At 37.4% G+C, this 25,938-nt stretch overlaps 1 protein-coding gene and 1 long non-coding RNA gene across 5 annotated transcripts; both read left to right on the top strand.

Annotated features, from left to right (window-relative positions):
• The first annotated feature begins 1,874 nt into the window (after positions 1-1,874).
• LOC308407853 lies at positions 1,875-2,542 on the top strand. Its single transcript, XR_013973735.1, has 3 exons — positions 1,875-1,936; positions 2,210-2,309; positions 2,491-2,542. It is a non-coding gene; the product is annotated as an uncharacterized lncRNA (long non-coding RNA).
• Positions 2,543-9,897: 7,355 nt separating this feature from the next.
• Positions 9,898-22,980, top strand: LOC308407053 (membrane cofactor protein-like). 4 transcript variants are annotated; one of them, XM_080898456.1, is made up of 13 exons: positions 9,898-10,047; positions 10,759-10,857; positions 10,991-11,179; positions 11,346-11,445; positions 12,192-12,265; positions 12,357-12,536; positions 12,661-12,840; positions 15,705-15,776; positions 16,128-16,307; positions 18,198-18,245; positions 19,957-20,032; positions 21,651-21,716; positions 22,007-22,980. In XM_080898456.1, exons 2-12 carry the CDS (start codon positions 10,797-10,799, stop codon positions 21,706-21,708), a joined length of 1,218 nt encoding a protein of 405 aa, XP_080754582.1. In that variant the 5' UTR covers positions 9,898-10,047; positions 10,759-10,796; the 3' UTR covers positions 21,709-21,716; positions 22,007-22,980. The 4 variants fall into 4 exon arrangements, with proteins under 4 accessions (XP_080754582.1, XP_080754584.1, XP_080754583.1 ...); XM_080898458.1 differs by lacking the exon at positions 15,705-15,776; XM_080898457.1 differs by lacking the exon at positions 21,651-21,716.
• Positions 22,981-25,938: the final 2,958 nt, after the last annotated feature.

The following is a 25,938-nucleotide window of genomic DNA, read 5'->3' as shown; positions in this document are numbered from 1 at the left end:
GAGTTTCCGCTCCAGCTTTCTCCTGTAATTGTCCTTAGCCTTCCTGATCTTTCCCTTCAACAACACCTGAACCATTCACACCTCCTCTCTATTGGTAAGATGAGATCAAGTCTGATCACATAAGACCTTGTATGTGAGGAGAAGTATTTTAAATTTAATTCTGGATGTAACAGGGAACCAATGAAGATAAGCCAATATAGGAGGAATATGCTCTAATATTCCCTGTCAGTATTCTCTTAATGTGTAAAAACTTTATAAAGTTATAGAGTAAATCTGTAAAAAGGAATATAGACACAATTGATTAAGGTTGTTATCATTTAAGACTGTTCAACCAACATGTATCTGTATCAGAATTAAAACCCCGTGTTAATCAAAGAGGAAATTATGTGGTTACAGTTGCTCCAAACTCTAAGAACAGTAATTAACTATCCATCCATCCATTCGCTTCTGCTTAATTAATTAACTAAACAAAGTGAAATAATACAGCATATTACAAAGTTACAAAATATAACAAAATGCCTCTTATAAATACAAACAGCTCTGATGATAAATATCCCAGCTAAAACTGACATGCCTCTCTAATTGTATTGACATTTTAATTTTCTCCATAGAGGATTTGCTATTAAAGGTGTGCAATTTCTACAATGTGTACGTGTATTTAATATGTTTTTAATTCCAACTTTCCCTTTATAGTCTCAGTTGGACCAATCTCCTGGTTAATGGTAGATAAAGTCATTTTGGATAACTGCATTGATAGTTTCCTTGAGGTTGAATATGTACCACTACAATACACTCATTTTATGTGAATCTACACAAACTTAAGAGCTTTGTTTCTTTCGTGTATTTCATTACTATGTTATAAAGTTTGCAAACCGTGGTCTAAAGTCTGAAACTTTTGGCTGAAGAAAAAGCACGTCACTGTTTGACCGCGCTTCTGAGAAGGGGACGCAACCCACATTAAAACAAACAGAAACCCCAAATAAGCTTTCAGGACAGAACTGGTAGCGGCCACCACTGCGATTCAGACGTAAGGTATGGTATTGTCTGTTTTAACTGTCACTACTATTTATTATTATTATTATTGTTATCATTATTATTATTATTTATGGTTGTTTTTTTGTTTGTTTTTACCACCCATGGTATCTTTGGATCAAGGATACGTGACCTGCGAGAATTCCCAGACATTTTCCGTACCTAATTGCCATTTAGTTCAACATATATGTTGAACGTGCCATCGTGGCCTTCAAGTTATAAAATGTGGAAAGACTTTGGGTTTGTTTTCGGCTGTGACAAAAGGGGAAAAAAGGAAGCGAGTATTTTCTGATATTTCATATTTAAAACCTAAACTTGGTTACTGCTAAGGTTTTGGTTTAGCGAACTATATAAACTTGACCGAATGTTTGCACCTCCCACCTGTCTGTTAATTAATTTGTTAGCAGTGACAGATCTTCTTGAATGGAGAACCTTTGTTAGTACCAGCCATCATGACAGAGTAATATCTCTAATTATCTTTCTTGTGTTTGCCTTTGTTTTGTACCAGAAAGGACTCTTGGTTTTAGTTAAACCTGTCAGATCCTGTCATGGCTATTACTGCAGTCCTTCTGCTGAGCAGTCTTGGCTTTTTGGCAATTACTGCTCAAGGTGAGTGGATTAGCTTGAGAAACACAGCATGGTGTTTCGTCTTAAAATTCTGTTCTCTTTTTTGTCTGTATCTTTTTTCTTTCTCTCTTTCTTTTCCCAAGTACAGCTCAAAACTGTCCCAGACCTCCTAAAGGAGAAAATATGGATTTAAAGGGCAATGACATTCTTCTAACTAGTTTCCCAGATGGGACCACAGTTACTTTTGCCTGTAATATTGGATATGAGTCTGCAGGAGGGTCCCCACGTATTACTTGTACTGCTGGAAGTTGGAGCCCTCTGGGGTTGAAATGCCAAAGTAAATATTAACAATTGATTTTAAATTCAAATTCCTTATAGCAGCTGTACTTCACAGCCAGTTTAAGCACATGAGAATGGGTGTCTGGTAGAATTTACTCCCCATCCTGGAAACATTCTTAAAATTGTTGTTTAAAAAAAATCTCGACCTCTAGAAAAATACTCACATGAACATGTTACATAAGCAGTACACTTTATTTGTGGAATTAATTATACATAATATCATCTAAAAATTTCTAAAGAACCAATTTAATCCTCATCTTTCCTATTTCAGGGAAGAACTGTTTCTCTGTGGAAGACGTTCAAGATGGACAGATTGAATATCGTCCTGGGACTGAATTTGGTGATAAAGCAGTGCTCATTTGTAACATTGGGTTAGTAATACGATGTTAGCTCTAATAAAAAGTGTTAAGATAATTAATTTTTTGATTGAAGTTAGTAGTATCATGTTAAATCACTAAAATGTTGCAATTCCATGTCTTAAAAAAACAAAAACTTGCTGTTCTGTGTCATGTGAAATAAAATTTCTAAACCAACCTTTTCCCCTCGAATCAGTCATATGCCAGTTGGTGGAGGAGAACTCACTTGTGGAAGCCAAGGGTGGACGGGCAGGTTGCCTGTATGTGAAGGTTGGTTGTCTTGTCGTAATACAAGTCACACCCCTGCTTAAAAGCTCACTGCTTGTTTTCATTCTGATAGATTGTTTGTGGAGTTCCGCAGGGGTCAGTATTGGGACCAAAGCTGTTTATCCTCTATATCAATGATATATGCAGAACATCAGATATACTACAGTTTATTCTATTTGCAGATGATACAAATATTTTTTGTGCTGGAGAGAATTTACAGCAGCTTTTGGAAATTGTCACACAAGAAATGATTAAACTGAAAACATGGTTTGATAGAAATAAGCTATCATTAAATTTGGAAAAAAAACTACATTTATGTTATTCGGAAATTGTAAAAAAGATGCAGGAGCAAAATTATTAGTAAACAATGTTGAAATAGAGCAAGTTTCGGATACAAAATTTCTGGGTGTGATAATAGATAACAAAATCTGCTGGAAACCTCACATAAAGCATATACAAGCCAAACTGTCAAGAAGCATCTCCGTACTAAGTAAAGTTAAATATTTTTTGCCTTCCAAATCACTCCGGGTACTTTATTGTTCACTTATATTGCCATATTTGGAATACTGTGTGGAAATTTGGGGAAACACATATAAAACTGCACTTCAACCAATATGTAAAATTCAAAAAAAAACAATCAGGATGATTAATAAAGCAGGATTTAGAGACCATACTAACATCATGTTTTTGTATTAAAAATACTGAAGTTTATGGATCTTATAAAATATAAAACTGCAAAAATTATGTACAAGGCCAGATACAATATGTTACCAGGAAATATACAGAGGATGTTCTATGACAGAGAAGGAGACTATGAATTGAGGGGGAAATTGAATCTAAGGATTCTTAAAGCACGGTCAAAGGTTAAAACCTTTTGTGTCACTATTTATGGGGTAAAACTGGAATAGTTTTACTATAGATCTACAGCAATGCTCAGGAATTAGTAAGTTCATGAAAATACTTCGAAAACTGATTTTGGAAGAATATGATACCGATAAAGATGATCACCCATTGTATGTATAAAAATATCAAATTATATCCAAATTATATCAATCACGGTAGCCAAGTTTATATAGGTTCTCCTCGTGTATTGTGTGGAGTATGTGATGATGGGAATTAGGTGAATTATGTGGGATCAATAAGATGTTGAGCAGGGGTAGGAATTAATAAGTATGTTCATACTTCTTCCTACTCCTTTTCAGACCAAACATTGTTACATTATGTCAGACGATTTTGTTTTATTTCATTATATTTTTTTGTTTATCTGAACACATACGTGTGTGTGTGTATATCTACATATATATTCGTATCTGTAAATGAAAATATATGTAGTGTGTATATATTGTTTTTTGTTTTATATGTCTGAAACAAATAAAGATACAATACAATGCAATACAAAAAAACAATAGATTTGTATTTTTATTTTCCAGTGACACAATGTGAATCACCCCCTGTAGTACAAGATGGCTCTTTCAGTCCAAATAAAGATCTCTATGAATATAATGATGTTATAGATTACACCTGTAAAAAGGATTATACAGTTGTTGGATCGAGACAGTTGCATTGTTCGGATGATGGAACATTCAAGCCTGAGCCTCCAAAATGTATCAGTACCGGTAAGTGTTTTCAATTTCTTTCAAGAACTTGTTCTCTGTTTTTGTCTTTATTTTTTGTCTTTTTCTTTTTTTTCATGTACAGCTCAAAACTGTCCCAGACCTCCTAAAGGAGAAAATATGGATTTAAAGGGCAATGACATTCTTCTAACTAGTTTTCCAGATGGGACCACAGTTACTTTTGCCTGTAACACTGGATATAAGTCTGCAGGAGGGTCCCCACGTATTACTTGTACTGCTGGAAGTTGGAGCCCTCTGGGGTTGAAATGCCAAAGTAAATATTAACAATTGATTTTAAATTCAAATTCCTTATAGCAGCTGTGTTTCACAGCCAGTTTAAGCACATGAGAATGGGTGTCTGGTAGAATTTACTCCCCATCCTGGAAACATTCTTAAAATTGTTGTTTAAAAAAAATCTCGACCTCTAGAAAAATACTCACATGAACATGTTACATAAGCAGTACACTTTATTTGTGGAATTAATTATACATAATATCATCTAAAAATTTCTAAAGAACCAATTTAATCCTCATCTTTCCTATTTCAGGGAAGAACTGTTTCTCTGTGGAAGACGTTCAAGATGGACAGATTGAATATCGTCCTGGGACTGAATTTGGTGATAAAGCAGTGCTCATTTGTAACATTGGGTTAGTAATACGATGTTAGCTCTAATAAAAAGTGTTAAGATAATTAATTTTTTGATTGAAGTTAGTAGTATCATGTTAAATCACTAAAATGTTGCAATTCCATGTCTTAAAAAAACAAAAACTTGCTGTTCTGTGTCATGTGAAATAAAATTTCTAAACCAACCTTTTCCCCTCGAATCAGGTATATGCCAGTTGGTGGAGGAGAACTCACTTGTGGAAGCCAAGGGTGGATGGGCAGGTTGCCTGTATGTGAAGGTTGGTTGTCTTGTCGTAATACAAGTCACATACACGTAGACATTGAGGGCTAGCAGGAGGGACCATGCGCTTACCTGCCGCTCTCTGGCAGGTACCTCCATGCCCTCCTGGGTTTTAAATGCACCTTAGAACACACATGCATCAACACTACAATGAGTGGGTGGAGGGAGGTTTGGAGTCTTCTCTCACCCCCATTCTCTGCGACCTGCTGGAGCGGGGGGGGGGGGGGGGGGCTAGGAGGAAGAGTTGGCCGTCCGACTGCGGTCTGGAGTGTGGGGCCTCCCTGCTGCTGCGGAGTCGGGGCGGTCTGCCTCCCCCCAACGCAGGGAAAAGGGTAACACCACCTGGGTCTGGGTGCAGTTCCCCCCTCCAGGGGCAAGGGCACCTAGACCCGGTTTGTAGAGTACGCTTGGGGAGTGTGATCGTGTGTACAGCGTCTCTTTATGTCTGTCTCCACATTGGTTGAGTGTGGAGTAAGTGCATATGAGAGCATGAGGGTGGGAATGGATGTTTGTATCTGTGTGTGTCTGTATTTCTGTGTCTATATGTCAGGTTGGGTGTCAGGCGCCACCTCTCTGGGGACATCTTAGGCCCTCCAAGGTTTGGAGGCCTATCTCCCCCTACCACCACTTCCCTGCCAGTGGCGGACTCCCTCAGACATCGGTGCGTTGGTGGTTCTTTGTGTCCGGGGATGGGCGTCCAGGTACACACCGGCTCACTCCTTGGCGGCCGCTTATCGGGGCCTGGAGCCTGGGGCTCGCTCGGGCCACTTCGGAGGTGGGGTGCCCCCAGCCTCTCGGCCTGGGGCTCGGTCACTCAGGCGCGGCTGGCTGCCGGCGGAGCTCACGGGCGCGTCACTGCAACTCCCCCTGGCTTCTGCTCCGCGGCTGCTGAGTGAGCCCTCATCTGGGACTCTCCTCAGCTCTTTCTGGGACAGTGGCGCGGCTGCCCCTCTGTTGGTCTTCCTTGGTCTCTTGTGTTCTGGGGGCCTCTGGATGTCTGGAGTTTTGATCTCCTCCATACCTGCTTCATGCCCTGGAGGACGGGGCTGTGGCCCCCCCACACCCTCTAGCAGATCATTACATGAAGGAACCTTTAAAAAAAAACAAAAACAAGCGCGTCCATGCTCACAGGTGTACACACGGGTGATCACACCCACAAACTACACCCTTTTTGGCTCCTACCTCAAAGCACACTGTGTTCTGTTGATCTTATGTGCTGCACAATAATGTTTAATATTTAGTATTTACTATCATATTCCCATATATCATTGTGATGTTGTTTATTCTATTACTCTTGTTCTCTTCTGCTTGTTTTCTTTTTTCTTTCTCAGCAGGTGATCCAGGTGATTGATATATGCATTTTTTTCTTCTTTTTTTTTCTGCTCATTCTGTTGGTTTTTGTCTTTTGCCCTTCTCCCCCGTCCCTCTTCTCAGCTGTTTCTCTTTCCCTCTTTCTTTCTCCCCTTCTTTCCCCCAGTCAAGTCTGTCCCATATTCAGTAAGTGAAAATAAAATAAACAATAAAAGGTGAATCAAATGGACCATTACGGCAAGGCTGGGATGGTCAATTTGGTAAAGTAAGTCCGTTGGGCATCTTTCTTTGCCTTTAGACAACAATTCTGATGGCAAAAGAGCCAAACGGGACAGGCAAAAAAAAAAAAAAAAAAAAGTAATACAAGTCACACCCCTGATTAAAAGCTCACTGCTTGTTTTCATTCTGATAGATTTGTATTTTTATTTTCCAGTGACACAATGTGAATCACCCCCTGTAGTACAAGATGGCTCTTTCAGTCCAAATAAAGATCTCTATGAATATAATAATGTTATATATTACACCTGTAAAAAGGATTATACAGTTGTTGGATCACGACAGTCGTATTGTTCGGATGATGGAACATTCAAACCTGAGCCTCCAAAATGTATCAGTAAGTGTCTTGAGTTATTTTCAATAACTTATTTTGTTTTTTCTTGTGTAGTATAAATTAGGCTAATACATACTGTGGAAAAGGTCATTTTTGACAACTGCACCAATGCTTACTTTCTTTCCCTGCAGAGGTTGAATGTGAAGATCCAGAGATTTCATTTGGACAGTTGAGTAGCGGTGCTCGACCTCCATATGGATACTTGTCTACAGTCACATTACAGTGTAACGCTGGATACACAATGATTGGATCCGCTACTGTGACGTGTGAGCTAAATGGCCAGTGGTCACCTGGACTTCCTCAGTGTATTCGTAAGTCAAAAATTCAAATAATTATTTGTAAGTGCTGAGCTCAAGCATGATCTCTTTGCTCTAAGTGCAACTTCAACCCCAATTCTGAGCCTAAGTCCTCCTGCTGCATATTTATGAAAAGTGCAAAAAAGGCAGGTAAATGAAGACTACGGGGTCCTGGCCAGTGATTTTCAGCAAAAAGTGGAGAGTATTGCTGAATGGCACTTTACCTCTACTATGAGCATGAATATATGCATGGATCTTGGCAGCTAATATTTTATTTCTTGCATCATTATATTTCAGTAATGTAAAGACACTTATTGAATTACAGCATTAAATTAAAGAACTGACAACAGAAGATTTTTACCATATTTACATAGATCATTACTCAGCGTTTTTTTGAGTGCATGTCCAGTGCTAGCTTTGAATTAAAAACTGTTTTTCTCACTGTAGGGACGACACCAGGAACCATTCTTTTTATTTATAAGCAAACATCAGGTTTGGCTTAAACATTGCTTTCAAAGCAGAAATTATGTGGTCAAAGTTGCTCCAAGACTCTAAGTACAGTAACTAACTAAACTAAGTGAAATAATACAGCATATTACAAGGTTATAAAATATAACAAAATTGCTCTAATAAATACAAATAGCTCTAATTCTAATTATCTCAGCATATTACACAAAATATATAGCTAAAACTGACGTGCCTCTCTAAGCATATCTAATCATATCATTTAATTTTCTCTGTAGATGATTTGGTATTAAAGGTGTGCAATTACTACAATGTGTATGTGAATTTAATATGTATTTTTAAATTCCAACTTTGCCTTTATAGCCTCAATTGGACCAGTCTCCTGGTTAATGATAGATAAGGTCATTTTGGATAACTGTATTGATATACAGTTTCCTTTTTGTTTCCCACAAGTTGAATATGAAGAGTCCAAATGATGAATAGAATGAGGATTTTTAACCTCTGAAGATATAGTTGTCGTCAGCAATGTTAAAGTGTGAACCTGGATACATAATCAATGCAAACCTTACCGTGACATAAAAACGTTACTGGTCACCTGGACTTCCTTAATGTATACGCATGTTATGAATTAAAATTGCTTAAGTATATGTAGCTTCACTTCTCAATTGTTGTTAAAATTTGTATTAAATACCTCAGGAGGTTGCTAGCATAATATAGAGATAATTTTGGACAATTCTAGTAATTTCCATTCTGTGAATGTGAAAATCCTGTGATTCGATATGACTGAATAATGGTCTCCTCCTGTCTGTGGTCTTATTTCAGGGAAGATCTGGATAAGTTAAGAAAGGCCCGTGTACCTAGATATACAATATGATATAAAAGGTTTGGCTACGTGGAGTGTCACAAAAGTCATCATATTTTGTTTTAATTTGATTTCACATTGCTGCATGTGAATGATCATATAATGTTCACTTTTATGTTTAGAAAACACTATTTGATAAACAGTTTCCACAAGTTTTTGAACATTTCTTTTTGCTTATAATCACCTGGTTTCATGTTAATATGAAATCACTCTTTTTTAAGTCTCAGTTTTAAACTTCAGGATAAATCCATTAAATAAATTTGAATCTCTGCGTGCTTGCCAAGTAATTGTGAACAGGGGTCATGTGGAGGTCATACAAAAATGACCTGACATGTGAAAGACACATTTAAAGTATTAAGTTAATTTGTAAGGAGGTATTAAGTTAATTTGTAAGTTTAAATGTCCATTTACACTTATGATTAAAGTTTGTATTTAAATACATTTGATTCCAGACAGTTTAGTACGAGTTGCACTTTCTCTTCTGTTGGTTGTTTTAAATGTAAAAACAAATGTAAATAAATAAATAAAATAATCCTCTGAAGTTTTTTTTTTTTTTTTCAAGTGTGGTTGATGTCATTTAAAGGAATGTTTGGAAAAACATTTGGAAAAAGCAGGAATTGTGAATGGTGAATAAACAGACCAAAGTACAGCAGGAAGTTTATTTCCTCACATTGATTCAGTCCGCCCTGTTTTGTAATGCGTCACCCTGTTTGAATGTATTGGGCACTGTAATTTACAACACAAAATGTTTTCACAAGTATGTCACAAGTAGTATGCATGGCTTACAAAAGAGGGCCAAAGCTTTTCAAGGACAGTAAAGAACAGCCTGCACTTTCATATTGTCTTAAAGGTGTATGTGTCTTTTTATATACAGGTCTCGTGCTGTGTCCTATTAATACTGCTTTAAGAAGGGAAAACTGCATATTTATGTGAAGTATGGAACAACAGAGTAATAAGGAAGTGTTGGGTTTATGGTGGGTGGGGGGGCTCATAAACTTGTGCGTATTATGTTCAGAAAAGACAGAACAAAAAACAAAAAACGGTTATAGCATACAGACTAATTTCAGAAATACAGCGGTTTCAACTAATTTAGTTTTTCTTCCTGGTGCTACATTTACTAAGTAAAATGGATGGAAGTACAACAACCCTCATTTGGCTTATTGGTAGCACTACAAGTACTACACTCGTTTTATGTGAATCCACACAAACTTAAGAGCTTTGTTTCTTTCGTTTATTTCATTATTATGTTATAAAGTACGCGAGCTGTAATCTAAGGCTAAGACTTATGAAGAACAGGCACGTCACTGTTTGACCGCGCCTACTTCCGAGAAGGAGACGCAGCCCACATTAAAACAAGCAGAAACCCGAAATAACCTTTCAGAGCAGGACTGTTAGCGGTCATCATTGTTGGCGTTCAGACGTAAGGTATGGTGTCGTTTGTTTTAACCGTCCGTAACAACCGAAAAAACAAAAACAAAGCGTCGACCCCATAACAGTGCTATATTATTGTATTTATCCGTCGTTGCTGCTAAGTTAGCTAACAATTAGCTAGCTAACGCAGCCGAAGGCGATTTAACAGTTTATGGATTTTGACCAAATTGCAGACATTCAGATGGAATCAGCATTTTTTTTAATCTTTCAGTGACATCTTCTTAACCCCCTGTAAGCTAAATTACGCGATTATTAATGTGCTGTGTTACCACTCACGGTATCTTTGGCTCCAGGAAGACCGAGAGTAGCATACGTGACCTGCGAGAATTCACGGCCATTTTTTCCCCGTACCTACCTGTCATTTAGTTTAACAAATGTTGATCGGCCAGCCGAAGCTATCGTGGCCTTCAAGTTGTATAATATGGAAAGACTTTAGGTTTGTTTTCTGCCGCGACAAAGGGAGAGGGGAGGCAGTATTTTCAAATATTTCATTTTTAAAACCTAAACTTGGTTACTGTTAAGGTTTTGGTTTAGCGAAATATATAAACATTACCGAAGACCGAATGTTTGCACCTGCTACCTTCCGCTAGTTAATGTGTTAGCAGTGACAGACCTGATTCAATGGAGAGCCTTGTTAGTACCAGCTATCATGACCAAGTAATATCTCTGATTGTCTTTCTTGTGTTTGCCTTTGTTTTGTACCAGAAAGGGCTCTTGGTTTTAGTTAACCTGTCAGATCTGTCATGGGTATTACTGCATTCCTTCTGCTGAGCAGTCTTGTCTTTCTGGCATTTACTGCTCAAGGTGAGTGCAGTCCGGATTAGCTTGAGACACGGTAAACACAGCATGGTGTTTTTCTTGGGTTACCCTGTTCTTAAAATTATGTTCTCTCTTTTTTGTCTGTATGTTTTTTCTTTTTTTCTTTTCCCATGTACAGCTCAAAACTGTCCCAGACCTCCTAAAGGAGAAAATATGGATTTAAAGGGCAATGACATTCTTCTAACTAGTTTTCCAGATGGGACCACAGTTACTTTTGCCTGTAACACTGGATATGAGTCTGCAGGAGGGTCCCCACGTATTACTTGTACTGCTGGAAGTTGGAGCTCTCTGGGGTTGAAATGCCAACGTGAATATTAAAACTTGATTTGATATTCAAATTCCTTATTGCAGCTGCATTTCACAGCCAGTTTAAGCACATAAACATGTTACATAAATAGTAGACTATATTTGTTGAGATTACACATAATGTTATAAAAACAAGTTCCAATATAACCTTCTTTTTCTTGTTTCAGGGAAGAACTGTGGCCCTATGAGGGAAGTTGAAAATGGACAGATTGAATATCGTCCTGGGTCTGAATTTGGTGATAAAGCAGTGCTCATTTGTAACCCCGGGTTAGTAATCAGAATCAGAATACTTTATTGATCCCTGGGGGAAATTATTTTTTGTTACAGTGCTCCATTATAAACCAACATTAAGACAAGACAGACAATACACTAACTAAGAATAGTACAATATATATATATATATATATATATATATATATATATATATATATATATATATATATATATATATATATATATACATGCATGCATGCATACATAAGTCACTCATAAATAAATAGCTGAACAAGAAACATGTGTAGCTGTAGCAGCAAACAGTGTGTTAAGTGGATGAGTTGTACAGGGAGATGGCCACAGGCAGGAAAGATTTCCTGTGTCGTTCAGTGGTGCTTTTCGGTAATCTCAGTCTCTCACTGAACGTGCTCCTGTGACTGACCAGCATGTCATGGAGTGGGTGGGAGGTGTTATCCAACATTGTCTTTATCTTGGACAGCATCCGCCTCTCCGACACCACCTTGAGGGAGTCCAGCTCCATCCCCACAACATTGCTGGCCTTACGGATTAGTTTATTGAGTCTGTTGGCATCTGCGACCCTCAGCCTGCTCCCAAATGCTCCCAAAATACAATGCTAGCTCTAATAAACAGTGTTTAGATAATTAGTTTTTAGATTGAATTTAGTAGTAGCATATTAAATCACTAAAATGTTGCAATTCCATGTCTTAAAAAAACAAAAACTTGCTGTTCTGTGTCATGTGAAATCAAATCTCTAAACTAACCTTTTCCCCTCGAATCAGTCATATGCCAGTTGGTGGAGGAGAACTCACTTGTGGAAGCCAAGGGTGGATGGGCAGGTTGCCTGTTTGTGAAGGTTGGTTGTCTTGTCGTAACACAAGTCACACCCCTGATTAAAAGCTCACTGTTTGTTTTCATTCTGATAGATTTGTATTTTTATTTTCCAGTGACACAATGTGAATCACCACGTGATGTACAGGATGGCACTTTCACTCCAATTAAAGAACTCTATGACTATAAAGACGTTATAGTGTACACCTGTAAAAGCGGCTATACACGTAATGGATCAAGACAGTTGGATTGTTCGGATGATGGAACATTCAAGCCTGAGCCTCCAAAATGTATCAGTAAGTGTTTTGAATTTTTTTTCAATAATTTGTTTTGTTTTTCTTGTGTAGTATAAATTAGGCTAATACATATTATGGAAAGATCATTTTTGACAACTGCACTAATGTCTTTCTTTCCCTGTAGAGGTTGAATGTGGGGAACCAGAGATTTCGTTTGGACAGTGGAGTAGCGGTGCTCGGCCTCCATATGGATACTCGTCTACAGTCACATTACAGTGTAACACTGGATACAAAATGATTGGATCCGCGACTGTGACGTGTGAGCTAAATAGTCAGTGGTCGCCTGGACTTCCTCGGTGTATTCGTAAGTCAAAAATTAAAATATCTATTTGCATGTACTGAGTTCAATCGGATCATCTCTTTGCTCTAAGTGCAACTTCACCCGCAATTCTGAGCATAACTCCTCCTAATGATCATTTTTGATAAATGCTGAATGGCAGTTTACCTCTCCTATGAGGTTTCTTTTGAATCTCGTCATATGCTAGCAAAACATGTTGGTTGCAAGGTGTTATAATTCAAGCTTTTAGTTACCTGCTCAAAGCTGGAGCTTGCTGACTTGTGCTGTCTTTCTTTTCCTCATTCATTCAATGCATGGATTTTGGCAGCTAACTCTTGATTTCTTGCATTATTATATTTCAATAATGTAAAGAAAATATCCAGTTACATGATTAAATTAAAGCATTTACGAAAGATTATTCTTTCCATTTCAGATCATTGCTCAGCATTTTTTAAAAGAAATAATCAGTAACATACATAAAGCTAATATTATGCATGAACTGTTCCTGTTGGGAAAATTTTATTCAACTTTTCCAGTTTGTAACTGATACCCTGGCTTTGGGTAATGACCACATGATTTACTAGGGATGCACTGATCTGATTTGTGGATATTGGTTCAATTGGCATCTAGTGGCAGAACTATTATAGCATGAAGGATGATCACCTAATCAAAGCCACAGCAGTTTAGAGGCATATCATGCCAGCTTCACCAATTGCTTTTCTTTGTATGCTTTCAAAGTGCAAAGTTGCTGAAAGTGAACTGAGAAGATCGGACTGTTTTGCTCGATTGTTTTTACGCTCTGTTTGGTATCATATGAATTAAGAGCCAGAGGGACATTGGTTTGGTTTGACACACACAAAAAAAAAAAGATGGAGATATATATTGAACCGTTCAATACAGTGCTTTCGGTTCGGTACGCATATGTATCGAACAATACAAAATATTAAATTTATTTTATCAACTTTCCTTCTGACGGTGCTGTCTGTGTTGAGCGCTCAGTGGATCTGCGCTCGACAGTAGTTGCAGGAGGTGAGCTGGCTTCAAACAAATGATGAAAGCACAGAGATGTGGTGCAGAATGTGCCGTGAAAATTTAGTAAATGACAAATTAAAAAGGCATGAACATTTTTTTTGTATCGAAAAAATATCGAACCGCGACACCAAAGTATCGAACCGAACCGTGAATTTTGTGTATCGTTGCACCCCTAATACCTATCTCACCAAATACCTAGAGTTACTCTGTATCAGATCTCAACTGGTAAAAGCATGATGAGTGCTCCCTCTATTAAGTGTGTCCAATACTAGCTTTGAATTAAAAAGTAGGGTTGGATTTAAAAAAAAAAAAAAAGATTTTCCCTTTTCAAAATAATTTAAGTTTGAATAATGTGATATCTATTCACTGAATCAATTTTTAAATATAAATTTATTTTTTCAGAAATGCCAGAATCTCAGGTTAAAGCTCACAAAATTATTTCAACAACTGACAAACAGTTAAAACAACAAATGAGGGCAGGTAAAACTTAACTCAACCAGCAGCAAAAGAAGATCCAAACGACGTTTCATGTTTGAAAAACATCATCATGAATTCTCTCTTACTTTTGCTGTTTTGCTTCCACCATGATAAAATCACACTTACTGCACAGCTCTCTCTCCTTGTGTACTTTAAGACCAGTTTCCCATCAAAAATCTGTTTTCTCCAGTTTTTTGCTGGCTTATTACGCACTTGTCTACTGTTGTGTACAGTGCTGCTGGCCGCTGTCTTTTTTGTTTTTCAAAAATTACCTCCAACAAGAGAGCCTAATTTCTGTTCTTCAATACTGACGAAATGTAAACTTTTACAAATGATGCCAAATCGTAAAACACGTACCAGTATTTTTAATAAAACCTCTGTAACTTTGCTCTGCTTCAATTCAGCAGCATCAGGTAATGTTAATCTGCTGATTCATGGTTTTCTTCCGTTTTTGATCTACTGCAGAATATTTTTAAGGAGGTTATCTGCTATGAAGTGCCAGGCCAGGGAAATCTCCTTCATATTTTTGTGTTTTATCCTCTGTTACTTTAACACAAAGGCATCTGCTTTGATGCTTACACCTCTGATGAAATCTCATAAGTGTCAGTTTTGTTTTTATACAGAGATATAAAAGTATGGATATGTACTGATAAATGATCAGAAGTATAATATTTCTGACTGTGTCAAAATTGAATCAAATCAGAACCTTGCGAATCAGAATCAAATCAGTTATAGAAATTGAAATCGATATCCAACCCTACTTAAAAAGCTGTATTTGTCACTTTGGGGACAACACCAGGAACCATTCTTATCTATAAGGGAACATCCAGTTCAGGTTAAACATTGCTTCTGTAATTTTGTGAAATAAAATCTGCCCAGTAAATGTTTTTAGTATTTGATTCTTAATCCTAAGCCTCTTTTAATTTATTGCTGTATTTATAATAAATGGCATATCAGTTTATCTGATGTGTTTGAGAGGCCAAACAGGGAAAGCATTGATTTCATTGGAACTTTTAACTCACTTGGTTAGGAATAGTTTTACTTCCTACAAACACAAGGTCTTGTCATGTCAAGCTTGAAATATCTATAAAGCTGCGGTTGCTTGCATGTTTCCATTGTGTTGTTTTAGCTACCTAGCTGTCCTCCTAGAACATCAACACGCTGCTGCTGTAAACAATGCAGACTTAAACTGAATGATCTTTAGCAATAGCCTAAAAATTGCCAAACTGTAGTTTGGCAATTGATCAGCTTGTTGTCGCAGATATGCAATCAAAAACTATTCCAGGCTTTTGAGTGAGGATCAGACCGATGTCCCAGTCAAATAGTTACATCTCTAGTTGGGATTTTACACATCCCTGCTGACTGACTTTTTGTTCTTGCAGCAAACCCCACAACAACTACCACAACAACTACCACTACCACTACTAACCCTTCTACCCCAAAGAAACCAACAGGTACAGTTCAATTTAAAGCTCGTAAAGTTCTCAAAATCCAGCTTTCCTCCCTTTTAGCTAGGTTGGGTATTTAATTTCTGCAAAGAGCGCATGAAGTTCTGGGACTACTATTGCCAAACCCTGCTTTATGCCTTATAAGTTTCCACAGCAGATCATAATACAAACCATCTTACCTTTGCTTCTCTTGCTTTGTCTCCAAACCATTTTTTTTTTTTTTAATGTAAATCTGTTGACATAGATTATTCTGTTTATTTCTCAAACTTTGCAGCAGTTTCCATGTGTTCCCAATATCTTGACATTGTTTGAACATGTTTTTTTGGAAATGTGCATAAACTGCTATATTGTCAACAGTTCAAGGATGTGAAGATCCCCGAAAGAGAAGTGCTGAGGTGACTGTGAGCCCTCAACCTCCATATAGACATGGGGTTAAAGTGACTCTCGGCTGCTCATCTGGATACAAGCTAAATGGACCAGATACCCAGACATGTGAAAATAATGGTCTGTGGTCACCAGGAATTCCAGAATGTACACGTAAGTCAGTTGTTAATTATAAACATTTATGTTTTCAGCTTTATCATATAATACTCTACATGGTAAAAAAAAGTGTGTGTGTGTGTGTTCAATGTCAGTTTCATATCCTGAAAGTACAGTGGGGCAAAAAAGTATTTAGTCAGCCACCGATTGTGCAAGTTCCCCCACTTAAAATGATGACAGAGGTCAGTAATTTGCACCAGAGGTACACTTCAACTGTGAGAGACAGAATGTGAAAAAAAATCCATGAATTCACATGGTAGGATTTGTAAAGAATTTATTCGTAAATTAGGGTGGAAAATAAGTATTTGGTCACCTCAAACAAGGAAAATCTCTGGCTCTCACAGACCTGTAACGTCTTCTGTAAGAAGCTTTTCTGTCCCCCACTCGTTACCTGTATGAATGGCAACTGTTTGAACTCATCATCTGTATAAAAGACACCTGTCCACAGCCTCAAACAGTCAGACTCCAAACTCTGCCATGGCCAAGACCAAAGAGCTTTCGAAGGACACCAGGAAAAGTATTGTAGACGTGCACCAGACTGGGAAGAGTGAATCTACAATAGGCAAGCAGCTTGGTGTGAAAAAATCAACTGTGGGAGCAATCATCAGAAAATGGAAGACATACAAGACCACTGATAATCTCCCTCGATCTGGGGCTCCACGCAAGATCTCATCCCGTGGGGTCGAAATGATCATGAGAACGGTGAGCAAAGATCCCAGAACCACACGGGGGGACCTGGTGAATGAGCTGCAGAGAGCTGGGACCAAAGTAACAAAGGTCACCATCAGTAACACACTACAACGGCAGGGAATCAAATCCCGCAGTGCCAGACGTGTTCCGCTGCTGAAGCCAGTGCATGTCCAGGCCCGTCTGAAGTTTGCCAGAGAGCACATGGATGATACAGCAGAGGATTGGGAGAATGTCATGTGGTCAGATGAAACCAAAGTAGAACTTTTTGGTATAAACTCAACTCGTCGTGTTTGGAGGAAGAAGAATACTGAGTTGCATCCCAAGAACACCATACCTACTGTGAAGCATGGGGGTGGAAACATCATGCTATGGGGCTGTTTTTCTGCCAAGGGGACAGGACGACTGATCCGTGTTAAGGACAGAATAAATGGGGCCATGTATCGCGAGATTTTGAGCCAAAACCTCCTTCCATCAGTGAAAACTTTGAAGATGAAATGAGGCTGGGTCTTCCAACATGACAATGATCCAAAACACACCGCCCGGGCAACAAAGGAGTGGCTCCGTAAGAAGCATTTGAAAGTCCTGGAGTGGCCTAGCCAGTCTCCAGACCTCAACCCCATAGAAAATCTGTGGCGGGAGTTGAAAGTCCGTGTTGCTCGGCGACAGCCCCAAAACATCACTGCTCTCGAGAAGATCTGCATGGAGGAATGGGCCAAAATACCAGCTACTGTGTGTGCAAACCTGGTAAAGACCTATAGTAAACGTTTGACCTCTGTTATTGCCAACAAAGGTTATGTTACAAAGTATTGAGTTGTATTTTTGTTATTGACCAAATACTTATTTTCCACCCTAATTTACGAATAAATTCTTTACAAATCCTACCATGTGGATTCATGGATTTTTTTTTTTTGATTTTTTTTTCACATTCTGTCTCTCACAGTTGAAGTGTACCTCTGGTGCAAATTACTGACAATCGGTGGCTGACTAAATACTTTTTTGCCCCACTGTAGATGTAATAAAAAATTTAAAGAAACAATTTTAAAGTATACTTTTGATGAACCAGAAGGATGCAGTTCACAGGGATTGAAAGAGATTTTTCAGTGTGCTCATGGGTCAGTTGTATAATCAGTTTAGGAATTTTGCTGTCTCTTCCTTTGGTTTTAATTGGTCTTTGTCTTTTTTTACCTTAACCTCCAGTGGACAATGGAAATGGCAGTTCTAAAGGTTTAGTCATTGGCATTGTGGGTAAGTTTGAAATTCATCTTTTTATAGTAGATCATGAATGTAAAAACATGAGGTTGACCCAAAAAGATCATGTTTATATTTCAGCATGCTTATCATATTTTTTATGATACACATTCAGAACATACCCGTAATAAGTATTAAATGGCAGTACTTTAATGTAATATAGTCTTTTTTTTTTCCTTTCTTTTATTTAATATTAGGGTTTTTTGTTTGTTCGCTTTTATTTACCTTGACTGTACATTTAAAAAAAAAAAAAATAATATTGGTTGGCCATTGGGTCAACTTGTTGGTTACACTAATTATTATATAGTGTTATCAATCCGGTCTTTAAGTCTGACGTCATTAGCCATGTCTGGGCTCTGGAATCTGATCTAAATTCTTTCATCTGTAATTAAATGATCACTGTGGCTGCTCTGCCAGGTGTAACAATTAAGTTTAACACCCAGGCATCCGTGAAAACATAATTTTTGATATTTAACAGAGTTAGAAGTTAGCAGGGAGTGAGCTTGCTAGCTTCCATCTAAATATAATATACCATGTTCTGACTGAGAGATTTATGAAACAAATTCAAACGTACAGCTCTGTTATCACTTCCGACATAAATGAAGATGGAAAGTTACTGAAGTTTGGCTAGCTGTATATAATGATGTGCTATGTGATTGCTAGGACTACACAGCTATGTTAGCATAAAATAAACAGTAAAGCTGGAGGGCGAATGCTAATGAACGGAGGACTTTTTCTCCACTCGATAAAAGTTAATGTGAGGGTTCCCAATGGTTAGGGGCAAATGCACTCGGACGGCAGGATACTGTAAACGGACCAAACGTCTGTCAGGAGAACCACAGAGATAATCCATTCATAATACGAGGTTAGTCATTAATATACTGCTGCATGGGCTGGGCTGTAGTTAAATCGTAAGGGTTTAAAAACTGAACTTTAAAATGATTAGCGATAATAAAAACTGAGAGAAGCCAACAGTGATCACTGACTGTTTTTAGGGGGTTGGGATTAAATAGAACAAGATACAAAGCATTAGAACATGTTAAAAACACCACAGCCTTATTAAATGCAGACTACTTTGGGAACGGAAGCAGGATTCATCATGTCATCACTTAAAGACCAGATATACAATGGTGGTAAACCATTAAGTGTAGGATGTCCTGCAGCAAATGGAAAGTTAAACAAGACGCAAAAGTTTTAAAGTAAAAACGGATGATAGCTCTGTAAACCAGTGTGGTTCTGCACTAATGTGATTTATAATAACTGTAGTTATGCCACACTAGTGGCCTATTACTTGCGTTAACAACTATAATATGTTCTGCACAGTCCAAAGTGGCTCATATTTCAGTAAAATTGGAAATAACAGAAGAATATAGTTTCTCTTTAAAAAAAATAAAAAAAATAACGAGAATTCTTTAACTTGGTTTGTTTCATTGACTGTCTTCTCACTTGAAGACTATTTGCCTGGTCTGATTTTGTTTTGCCCCTTCTTTTGTTAAATACTACTCAAATATTTTGCCAGGATTATCCTCCTTTAAAATTGTATCATCAGCGTAGCAGTCTCCCATATTCTTGTTTAATTATTACTTACTTTTGTGGCCATACTGACATCTAATAGGTTGTCCAGTCAATAAGCTTTTTTTATTTTTTATTTTTTTATTTTCTTCAATTTTTTTTTCGCATTAATTTCCCCCCCTCTCCCCCATAAAAGTTGTGGTCATCGGAGCCCTGGCCGGCGGCTTTGGAGGCTTTATGTGGTACAAGAAAAACAGCAAAAAGGGAAAGCGGTAAAATTGTGTTTTATTAAACTTTGCTGACTAACCCTCGAAAAAGCTTTGTCCTTTGTGTTGTTTGCTTCTCAGGCTACCCATTAGTTTTCCAGCTTTTCTTTCTATCCAAGCTTTCTATAATCTTAGTGTTGCATGCTGAAACTTTGTGCTTGTTGTAAGGCTTCCTGGATAATGAATTTCTCTACTACAGTGTTATTTTATGTAGCATGTAGTGTTTTAAAATATTGAATGATGAGGTGAGTAGTGGTTTAAATTGTGTTGTTACATACAATATTTTATACATGTTGATTCACTGCTGTGAATGCCATGACAGGAATTTTGTTTCATTTGCATTAGCTTATGGCTTATGTACCACAGCTAATTCTTAAATTTTAAGGCTGTGAATATGGTCAAAGAAATACATCTGATTTGTAATATTTTAAAGAGAAGAAAACTTTTTATTGACTAAATTTATCTGTAAAATAGGAAGTGTGTGTGTCATACCAGTGACACATTTCCAGAGAAGTGTTGTATGAAATTCGGTGGCTTTCCTGTTGTGGACTTCAGAGTCTTACACTTAGGTGTTTCTCCTTGATTGCTTGGGAGGGTGAAGAAGTGGAAGTGGTGTCAACAGTGGAGTTTTATTTAGTACTGCCTTGTCATTTTACATAGATTACTACTTGTAGGTATTCTCATATTATATATTTACTGAAACTGAATAAGTCTTTCAGTTAAGTAATGATGTCATCATTTTGCCAGTCTCTGCTGTGTGTGCGTGTGTGCGCACGTGCGTGTGGGCGGGCGGTAGAAATGTGTGGTAGAAAGGGACTTGGCAAAGGGTATCAGGAGGTGAAGTAGAGGGTTAGGGAAAGACCTTGCTCAAATAGTGCTGACATCAAAACACAGTAGTCTCTCTTTGCATTGAAATGGGGCATAGTAGGAACTTAAACACTTATTTTTGGGGGAAATGCAATACTTCATATGAAGTTGTATTCAAATATTTATCATGTATTGGGGATGCACAGCGTTCAATTTGCTTTTAGGATCCATAATGTCTGCCATGAACTTGTAAAAATGAGGAGATTGTTAGTCAGTAAATGTTGTGGATGTTTTTGTTTTTTTTTTTGTTGTTTTTTAAATAAATGTGACAAGGGAGCATTTGGTGGTGGCATAATTATATCCTGCTGCACAATCTTATCACTCTTTGTATTTATAAGAGAAATATAAAGAGCCCAAATAGTATGTAGGCATTGTTTACATAGTATATTGTAATCTCTTTAGTTGCATGAAAGATTTTAATTACATTTTGGAACATTGATATTAATTCACTTTTTATTTTAGCTTTAATTTGAGTCTTTAAAAAAAGCCAAATGGGTTGTTATTGATAAAAATTTATTTATCTGCTGACAGGAATGAACAGGTAATATTTTGTATCTCATCAAACAAATTTGGCTGTTTTGACTATAAGAGGTGAAAGAGTAGCTGCCGGCACGGGTGCTGCTTGTGTGGGGTGGTCCTTGTGGATGAGTGGTATGTAGGCATGTGGTGGTTTCTGTGGACTTCTTCATTCCATGTAGCTTTCTGTTTGCCTGTTGTACATAATCAATAATGTTGACCAGTCATTACTGGATTACAGCGCTCGAAGAGGCAATACTGACAAAGATGCTACAAATGTTGGAGAGGAAGTACTGTAGCACTCTCGGTAAGATGATGGATCTTGAAGAACACTTGAGCTAATTTATGTAAAACAAACAAAAAACGAGATTAATGTGATAATGTAGATATACACGTCATATAATTTCACTCATGTCCATAATGTATGTTCAGTGATGGTCTTTTTTTCTTTTTCTACCTTGGCTGAACTTGTGAAACAACTGTTTTAGTACTCAAACATTTTTTCCCTTTCTCTACAGGTTTGCTGGGGGTTTTAGACTTTTCAAAAAAGTATATAATTACTCTTATTTTTTTACTGAATTTTATTTATTTTTTCAGTAAGCATGACAGCCTGGATATTCCACAACTACTTGCTGTGAAAACCGCTTCCTAAGAAGAATGCCAAAGGACCAGTCTTTGAATGTACATGCCCTCTGTGTACATGCATTTGCCCGAAGTTTCTGAGCACCTCTCTTAAAATTGGATTCCGAAGACCAAGAAACATCAGTGGATTGGGACATGTTATGCTTCGAGTGGCTTTTTGTTTTCTGATCATAACAAAGAAACTGATAAATATTTAGCGGAGAAGCTTCAATTCTATGTTGAATTTATCTGTTGCACTGTAGTAAAGGAACACAGCTTGACTATTGTAGCTCATTTACAGATGGTCTAAAATGAGCAAAATTGGCACACAATGTCTGTAACTACTCTTGTGAATTTCATAAATGTTAACCCAGTTGTTGGGTTTCCAAACCTGCCTGCAGTGTTTAGTCTTAAATAATGTCAGCACCTTGTTTTTTTTTTTTTTTTTTTTTTTTTTTTTTTAAATTTGCCAATGTAAGTTTGAGGATATGTGAAGACACTTCAATCATCCAGGAAAGGAAATCCCAAAAAGTTGTTTCTGTTCATCTGGACTCGTCTTTAGTCTCAACTGACTGCAGGTTTCCCAGATCTTACAAACCTAAAGTCAGCTGGGACTAAAGAAGTGAATGAAATGTTTCTCCCACTGGACATGCTACGATGAACAGAAACAACTTTTTGGGATTGAGTTTCAAGGTTTCATTGACAAGGGGGAGGAAAAAAAAAAAGTCATAAACTTGTATTTTATGTCTTTTAAACATTTGTGGATATCAGCCTGTCACTGCATGAGTTTTTGTTTTGTTTTTTAAATTGTCTTTTGACTACTTGCTGTTCAGGACATGAAGATGAATATTTTGAGTATTACTCAATTGCCTTGCTTAATATTTATTATTAAAATAAAAGAATCTGATTTTTAAGTTGGAACAAAATTTATAATAAAATCAATGACAACATTGCTGTGTGCTAAGCTCCTCTTGATAATGTTAATGTACACACACACACACGCTTTTACAGATTTATAAATGGATTAATAAATTCTAAATAAGTAGATTGTTGCTACTCAACGATACAAAAGTATTGAACCGCCACTAATTTTTTCATATGTTGCATTTTTAAAATAAATCTAAACATTCAAGTATGCTTGGAAATACAACATGTATTCAGTCTGTGCTTTTTGAAGAGCTTTTATTGCATGGTGGAACATAATGCGATGATACTTTGGGTTCAGAATTTTATCAGTTTTCCACACCACTCAATGAAATGCAGCTCCAAATTATGACAAAGCCTCCACCCTGTTTTATAAATGACTTGCAGTCACTCTACCTCTCTATTAACCACCTTTATACACATCAATAACAATATGAACCAAATATCTAAATTTGGATTCATCACTGTATTAGACCTTTTGTTAGTGATTTTCAGTTGAGTTCTTGTGTAATTTAGTGTTCCTCACACAGAATGGCTTCCTGACTGCCACCATTGCACTGAGACGATGGCTCGTCAATGAACAGCAGAGGCCTGACCCTTTTTTTGGTCCTCCAATTCTTCAGTTGTTTAAGGGTATATTGATATATCACGTTGTTGGGGCAGAAATGCTTTTTTTCACCAGTCAAACTGTGTTAGCTCTGGTATGTTCCACAGATAAAACTGAAATGTGAACATTTTTTTTTCCTGTGACAGGCTGCCTATTGAAAGAAAAATACCAATTTTGTCTTATGTGTTGGTACTACACTGGTTTTGATCTCTTGAGTTTCACCTCAAGGTGCCTCTTGTATACTTTGGATAATACGTCAGTTTTAAGTGGTTTAACAAATGAGAAAAGTATTTTCTATTTAATTATAAACATCCTAATTATGTCCTGGATTTTAACTATTTAACAATAAAAAAAGAAACATCACAAAAAACAGTTAAGGTCATGAAAATTAATTGAGATTTAGGAATTCAATGATGCATCCACTGCGTCCCCTGACCCTTGTTTACTTGGTATTGGATCGATACCAAAATATGCAGTATTGCACACCACTACTCTAGAGTTCCAATGTTGTACCTTAGTATTTTAAAAGACTAAAATCTTAGTGTGGTCATTCTGAGAAACAAATTTTAAGTGGGAACACGATAACAGGACAATGATGAGGCACAGCTACAGACTGCAAGAAAAATGTCGAAAAGAAGCTTTCAGCTGTTATTCTGTCATGAGAATATAATCCTGCTTAGCTGTTGTGGAAACATCTTGACAATAAGGTATGTAAGAAGTGCCCATTAAAAAATTCCAACTTGTGGCTCCTTGCTTCAAGTTGTGAAATTTCTCATCAATAAATACCACAGCGTTGTTGTCTCAAAGCAAAACCATTTCTGGTTTGAACCTCCTGCTTATCTAATACTTTTTTTGTGTGAGGCTTTTAATGTTCTCCAATGTTGCAACATCCCACCGTGCTGACATTCTTTTGGTGTTTCCAAAGAAACTGTAAATGTGAATGGTTAGTCAGGTGGTGCAATAGTGAACTATCCAGGTTGCACACTCCCTCTCGTTTCTCTGTGACTCTAAACCGGATAAGCAGTTAAGAAAGTGGGTGGATGGAAGTTAAAGGTTTCATTCAAAATCTGGGATCTTCTGGGTGACCCAAAACTTTTGAGTTGTATACCCCGAAAGACTCTTAAAAAAAATAAAATAAACATATCAATGTCTATAGATTCTACAAAGGCCATTTAAAAAAAAACCAAAAAGCGGACCACTTCGTTGCAAAATCCTCCTCAAGGTAAGATGAGATCTGTCCTTCACTGTAACCGATTTCAAATGGTGCTAGAAACAGAAGCAGACTCTGAACACCGAAAGAAATCGGTCAACCTTGGAAAGAGGACAAAAAGCAGAAGCTGGCAAACGTCAGTGTAGACCAGAAGTTTGTAGTTCTGCGAGTGGTACTCCATCTTCCAGTGGTGACATTTCCATGTTGTACCTTTATCACCGGGCACTTCTTTTGACACCTCACAGCTGGTCATTGAAACTTACTTCCCGCCCCAAGAACACTGATTTCAAATGGTGCTAGATAGATGACAATACTCTAAGCCACCATCTGAAACCAGCTTCCAAAGGGGGAACCTCTGATGAAAGGCCGTCTTCTTTGGTGTAAAATTCAGCAGAATCTAGAACAGCCAGAAACATAAATTCAGTTTTAGTAGAAAACAGTGGAAAATAATAATTTAACATGGAAAAAGTTTACCAACAGATGTTTTTTCTTTTCACTATGAATTGGATTTAATATGAGCAAGCACTATGCACAACTTTGATAAAGTGGATGCGAGGAATATTTCACTAGAGCTGAAATGAAAAGATGAATGAAAGAACAAAGAAGCGGCACTGAGGCTGCATCTGATACACACATAGCTTCATATCTGCGTGTTCTGTAATTAACACGGAGCATAGGACAGATACGCCAGATGTGAAGTTCTCGCTGATATGGGAGTAAGTTGGGAGACAGCCTAGATTTAGAAGTCTGCAACAATATTCTTATATTGCATTAAAAATTGTCATAAAGTTCAGACAAACTGGGATACTCAACACATCCTTTTAAGATGACTTATTTTCACTGACACTGGATTAATTACTCTAAGATGACATATTTTCATCTGGTACCTAAAATGTTATTTAATATAGAAACAGGAGTCACACTCAGGAGGCAATGCTCACAGAACAGTTGGTAGCTCTGTGAATATAATGCTCTGTTCGCAGAAGCGAATTATGCGTTAACTAAACACCCACAAGAAAATGACACAACATCCATGGCATTTAATCACAAAAGAGTCGCACACTGGATGTGGGAAAGTCGACTTCAGCAAGATCACGCTGAAAGGAGCATTCAGAGGCTGTGTCATGTTAAGTCTTGGATTTAGAGGCTTTTAACTTTTGTAAATAG

This window comes from Rhamphochromis sp. 'chilingali', assembly GCF_963969265.1.
Source record: "Rhamphochromis sp. 'chilingali' genome assembly, chromosome: 12".
NCBI classification, from domain to species: domain Eukaryota; kingdom Metazoa; phylum Chordata; class Actinopteri; order Cichliformes; family Cichlidae; genus Rhamphochromis; species Rhamphochromis sp. 'chilingali'.
The sequence above is the reverse complement of the archived record's forward strand: the minus strand, read 5'-3'. Positions and strand labels throughout refer to the sequence as shown.